At 42.9% G+C, this 6,344-nt stretch overlaps 1 protein-coding gene and 1 long non-coding RNA gene across 2 annotated transcripts; both read left to right on the top strand.

The window, feature by feature from the left end:
* Positions 1–357: 357 nt before the first annotated feature.
* Positions 358–3,096, top strand: LOC115201956 (uncharacterized). The gene is made up of 3 exons (XR_003879857.1): positions 358–412; positions 610–774; positions 3,041–3,096. It is a non-coding gene; the product is annotated as an uncharacterized LOC115201956 (long non-coding RNA).
* A 416-nt stretch (positions 3,097–3,512) lies between these two features.
* On the top strand, positions 3,513–6,050 carry LOC115201912 (zinc finger and BTB domain-containing protein 18-like). Its single transcript, XM_029765800.1, has 2 exons — positions 3,513–3,704; positions 4,667–6,050. Exons 1-2 carry the CDS (start codon positions 3,524–3,526, stop codon positions 5,545–5,547), a joined length of 1,062 nt encoding a protein of 353 aa, XP_029621660.1. The 5' UTR covers positions 3,513–3,523; the 3' UTR covers positions 5,548–6,050.
* Positions 6,051–6,344: the final 294 nt, after the last annotated feature.

Raw genomic sequence — 6,344 nt, 5'->3', positions numbered from 1 at the left:
AATTCCTCTGATTACTTAGCTATCTTGCGGAAAGAGCCAATGTCATATTCTAACCAGATTCTTGGTTACTGCATTTCCTATTATTTAGTAATTGAAAACAATGTGATGCATGGAACATAATACATTTATCAATAAATAGTATATCAATAAGTTATGCTTAGTGTTACCTTACATCCTTGCCAATTCTACACAGTGTCAAAACTGTCAATAGTGTACAATATAGCATTGAGCATTGACAGTAGCTAACCTAACCACCTCTTTTCCCCCAATCACTCTCTCAGGTGAAGGACATCTCACTGGAGGCCACAGGAGCTTTGTGAAGCCAGCAGGACACAATACATGGAGAGATGACCAACCAATCACTGTTGATGAGGGGAGTGGAACCTCAACCCAGCACATTATCATGATAGAGGTTAGTGTAATAGTGTTGCATAAAAACATTAGTTACTTTGTTGTCCCTTTATTTCAGAAAGGCTCCCCTCAGCTATTCACTTGCTTACATGTACACCCTCATTTATCTGCCATAGGGGAGCTTGTGAGACTTCCCTATGGTATTGTTATGCAATTCTACACATGTACCGGAAATAACCTCTGCTCTTCTTGTCTCAGTCTGAAGATGCAGAGGCTGTAGGTCCTGGGGTCAAGCAGGAGATGACCAAAGGAGAGCACCCACGACACAGCAGAGACAACCAGACTGGAGCGCCCCCTGTAGCCACAGAGGATCTCAACACTGCCACCACTCCCCACGCCAGGACCCAACACAGCATCACGGAGGTCAGTGGAATGCCTAACACCGTCCTCAAGTCAGAGACCGACACAGAGACTAACTGTAACACACAGGCTCTTACACACAGGATCTGACCACAGATCAGCCCCAGATAGACTGGTGCTGGGGACACTGGGCTGTCCTCTTGCTCCTGGCTCAGAGTATTTACTTTGACGCGTTAGAGACCAGCAATGATCTGTGTTGTTCTTACACTACGGAGATGGACCCTGGCAGCATGCCCTTGGCTTTAGAGACACAGTAGACACAGTAGTAGTGTATACTTTGAAGGGTGCCTAGATAAGGAAAGGGAGGGTCTGGTCGTAGAGGAAGTGACTGGGAAAGTCGAGGGCACGTTCCTCCCACACTGAATGCATATAGTCACAGAGGAGATGGACACTCATAGGGCAGAGATTTCTTAGATTACAGCTTAATGACAAATGTCGCGATCCAGTGTCCGTGTCAATGGGGCCTTCCGATTCACACGGCTGCATCCTTTTCGATCGGTTATTGAACTCAAACCACAGGACTAGAGCCCAGGCTCAGGGAGGGGGAGCAACATCAGGCAATAGTCAAGAGAAACGGTTCCTCTGCATGTTCTGTAACAAAGGCTTCAGCTGCCTCCAGAAGGTAGAGATCCACCAGAGGTTCCACACAGGGGAGAAATGCTTCAGCGGTACCCATTGTCAGATGCGCTTCGCCCAGGCTGGCCACATGAAGAGGCACCAGAGTGTCCACACAGGGGAGAAACCCTACAGCTGCCCCCAATGTCACATGTGCTTCCCCGAGAGTGGCAACCTGAAGATGCACCTGAAGGTCCACACAGGGGGAATCATTCGGCTGCCACCTATGCCTGGTCAGTTTCACCCATTCGTCCAGCCTGAAGAGGCACCAGAGGGTTTACACAGGGAAGAAATCATACAGCTGAGAAGAGGTTCTCCCCCAGCACCTTCTCAAGATACACCTGGAGAGAGGCCATTCACCTGTATGCACTGCGGGAAGAGGAGCTACCTCAGGATACACCAGCAGAAAAAACATTCCACTCAATAACATAGAAAGTAACCATTAAACTTGATAGCTTTCAACATTTATATCAAATCCTACATTAAAGACAAAAAATGAATTCATTATTGTCAATAGAAAAGACCCACAGATGCATTTGGAATAACGAGAGTAACAGATTTCAGTGTTGAATATTCCTGGGTAGAATGTTGAATCCAGACGTGTGATACACTGAGTGTACAAAACATTAAGAACACCTTACTAATATTGATTTACACCCCCTTTGCCCTCAGAACAGCCTCAATTCATCGGCATGGACTCTACAAGGGTCATGTGTTCCACAGGGATGCTGGCCTATGTTAACGCCAATGCTTCCCACAGTTGTCAAGTTTGCTGGAAGGGTGTTGGACCATTCTTGATACACGCGAGAAACTATTGAGTATGAAAAACCCACCTGCGTTGCAGTTCTTGACACACTCAAAAAGGTGCACCTGGTACCTTCTACCATGCCCCGTTCAAAGGCACTTAAACTATTCTTGTCTGGCCCATTCAACCTCTGAATGGCACACGTACAAAATCCTTCTTTAACCTCTCTTCCCCTTCATCTACACGGTGGATTTAACAAGTGACATCAATAAGGGATCATAGCTTTCACCTGGTCAGTCTGTCATGGAAAGAGCAGGTGTCCCTGTTTTGTATATAAGCCTAAAAAGTCTTACATATTGTGTTTATACTGTGTATATGATGTTCACAAATGCCTATTTCATTACTTCCATTCAACTCCATAGTTTTTTCCCCAAGACACTTGTAATGAGAAAATTAATGCAGTTTATCAAGTTCATGCAGATTTTTTGTTGAGACGTGTATGTGGTTTTCATATGGTGTATTTAAAAACATAATTTTAATTCTAAGACTTTCATTGAGACCCTCTTTAGAATACATCACCTGATCTCACCCTATTCTGAATACACAGACAACGCTTTATAACAATTAGACTTAATAAATATACCTATGCTCTAACAAACACCTACGGTAACATAGTTTAGTCAGGTTTGTCTGACTTTTGACTTATCATAGCTGACTCATATTTACCCACAACATCATATTTATGTCCACCATGATGGGTTTAACAACAATGAAGTCATTCTGTAACTACAGTATAGGACTCAAATGTAGTGGGGAAAGGTAAACACTTCATGTTGAAAGTGTGTTTATTATCTGTGTGTACGTACCTGAGGGAGTGTATGTCTAATCTGTATCACCTGTCTCTTCCAGGAGGAGGAGGGTCCAGAGGTGCTGCTGGTGAAGGAGGAGGGGTGTGAGGAGGGTCTGGGGAACCCTGAGGGGACCATGGTCATGGAGGACAACCAGACTACACCTCCTTCTGAACCCACAGAGGAACCAGCTGAGGAGCACAGGACCACACACAGTCTCATTGAGGTGAGGCCACTGAACTACTGTCTGAATGGTATTAGGTCAGGGTCCACAAAGCCTCTCAGAGTAGGAGTGCTGATCTAGGATCAGTTTGCATTTTAGATCATATTGAATAAGACTATTTAGACAGGTGGGAACCTGATCCTCGATCAGCACTCCTACTCTGATACTCTTTGTGGATACGGGCCCAGGTCTTGATTAATTTTGTCTTAAGTGTGGGACCATGCCTTTTGAATTATCAAACCATTTAAGAGTGTTAAATAATTAAATCTACTAACATGTTTGCATAGTACTCATAGCAGTCCCTCATTACACAATCAGAAGATGCTCCATAGCAGGTTGCTCATATCAGATTTCTTGATCCAACATTCTCTCACTCTGTATCTCTTACAGTCAGTAGACATGGAGGATGGGAAGCCTGATCTGCTGCTGGTCAAAGAGGAGACAATAGAAGATGAACCAGAGAGCATTGATCTGCTGAGTGGACTAAAGATGGGGGAGCAAGGTAAGGGCGAAATACATACAGCCTACATACAGTAATAGTTATTCAATGGGAATAGTGATGCGCCTGATTTATTTTTGTATGAAACAATATGAGTACTTCATTTATAAATCAACATCAATACAATTTGTATGAAATACAAATAAACAATATGATGCAACATAAGTCATAAGCTAGGTTTCCATCCAATTGGTGAAAGATTTTAATTAGAATATTATCAAATCTGCATTTTCCCACCAGTGTGTTTCCAACAAAACTGACTTGAGGATAAAAAGCAGTGCGTATTGACGTAGTGCACATAAAAGGTACTTATCCCACTTTAGTTTTCATGTACTGAAATTATATATATTTGAAAAAAAATGTTCCATCACATTTTGAACTCTACTGATAGTTTTGTCTCAAAAACTGTTGCTTTATATGCAAATATGCCCACTCTTGTCTTGAGGAGTGCGTTCTAGCCAACAGCTCGCAGATACAGTGCTGGTAAGCCAGCCTACATGATGAGATTATTATGGATAAGAGCGAGATTTTTATTTGTCAAATGGCAGCCAAGCATTGATCACGTCACCAGAATAATTGAAAGGAGCGTCAAGCTGAACACTGTGCACTTTCACCACCCTGTGAAGTCCATTGTAACTTATTTGTATCTGTAATAAACTGGATGCTTTCCCAAGTGGTAGTGGGAGGACCACAAAACATCACGTGACTCCATGTTTATATCAATATTTTTGTATAATTCATTTTACAGACAAAAAGATCCCACCATGTCTAGCATATTTTGTTTTGTCAAATTTTGGAAAGTTTAACGTCAAATTTGCTGTTTCCATCAGGCCATTTTTTTATCGTACATTTACTTTACTCGCATAAGCTGTTGGATGGAATCCTGGCTATAGACATCACCAGGCCATGTCTATGATATTTTTCTGTTGTCATGTTTAAGTCTGGATTGTAACATTTGCCTATAGGTGTTTGGTTGGAAGCTAACAGAGGCGACTGGGCTGCCATCTTAGATTCCCAGACCCAGAGTGGTGCAGCCATGGGCCCAGGGGATGACATCACTGAGCAGGCCAAGACCAGAGGCAACATTGTGGAAGTCAGTGGATGGGACAGCGTCCTCAACTCTGGGCTGGGGAACAACACTGTTAAGCACAACCAGAAACAGACTGTTGAACACAAAACAACAACCGAGCAAAGTCTCCATGACAACAGACTTGCAGAGACCAGGGCGAGGCATAGATTAGGTCTACAGGGACTGGGAGGTGTCCATATGCGGCGGGAGAGAACAGACACAGACTCGGCTAGCGATGCTCCGTCCTGCTCCTATAGTTGTGATTCAGAGAGACTGATGGAGCCTCAGGTTAACCCCCTAACAGGTGCTTCCTTCAGCATACCTTCTATAGGATCTATCGACTGGAACATGGACCCAGCGACAACACAGACAGTCCCTGGCCTTCATCCTCCTCACACTCTCCTAATGTTAAACCAGACCTCAGACAATGCCAGTGCCTCAACACTAAATGGCTACACAAGCCCATTGACAAATGACAGTAGTAGTAATGCTATCAGTAGATCCGGTGGCAAAAATAAGTGCTTCCCGTGTTCATTCTGTGGGAAAGCCTTCAGTTTCCCTAAACAGATGGAGATACACCAGAGGATGCACACAGGGGAGAAACCGTTCGGCTGCCATCTGTGTGAGAAAAGGTTCTCCCACCAGCACCACCTGAAGAGGCACCTGAAGGTCCACACGGGAGAGAGGCCATTCGCCTGTACGCACTGCGGGAAGAGGTTCTCAGAGAGGAGCAATCTCAGGATACACCAGCAGAAAATGCACTCGGCCCATGTATAGAGTATAGTGACATGTAATGTAGTACTAGGTAGTTTGTTTGTAGTTAATTCTGTTGGTTTTGGATGTATTTATTTATTTTACTAGGCAAGTCAGTTAGGAACAAATGTAGTAGGGAACTGGATGAGGTGAACTGAGGAAAGAATAAGTATGATGAGGCAGAGTAGATGATATAGTGATGGTTGGTGTGATGGTGTCTATAAAAATGCTTCACTGATGAAAAGTGACAACAATGACCATTTAGTTTGATACTGGTGTTTTATAGTGCCTTAATTCATGTTTACTTGACATAAAGATATGTGTAATGTAATGTTGAACTTTTTACTAAGTATTCTAAAATATATTTTTATCAAAGCGAGGGTACCAGATTTACAGAAAAGGTCAAGTGTTACCATAGTGAGAAGTTATTCTACTTGTCATATATTGTTTTGTACAATAAGTGCTGTACTTCATGTTATGTGAGTGTATGACCATTTTGTTGAAATAAACATTGGACTCTGTGCTGATTGACTTGGTTATTTTTGTATCATTGCAGGGACTGAACTTCCCTTCTCAGTCGAACCAAAACATACTTCATTCTTGAATCAACACATATGGAATTGTTTTTATAATACACGCCAATCGCTCCATATTGTTAGGTACTTGAATCACATTGTTAGAAATGGGCTTGACCATGATTGACATTGTATTATGTCATGTTTCTTATATAAACATTTATGCTATTCTGTACAATTTGTGTTTTACAGTCTGCAGTCCATGAGGACCTGCTGATATCCGATGTTGCTGGCGGGAGAGACTGG

This window comes from Salmo trutta, chromosome 11 (assembly GCF_901001165.1).
Source record: "Salmo trutta chromosome 11, fSalTru1.1, whole genome shotgun sequence".
In the NCBI taxonomy this organism is placed as follows: domain Eukaryota; kingdom Metazoa; phylum Chordata; class Actinopteri; order Salmoniformes; family Salmonidae; genus Salmo; species Salmo trutta.
This window is presented reverse-complemented; position numbering and strand designations above follow the sequence as displayed.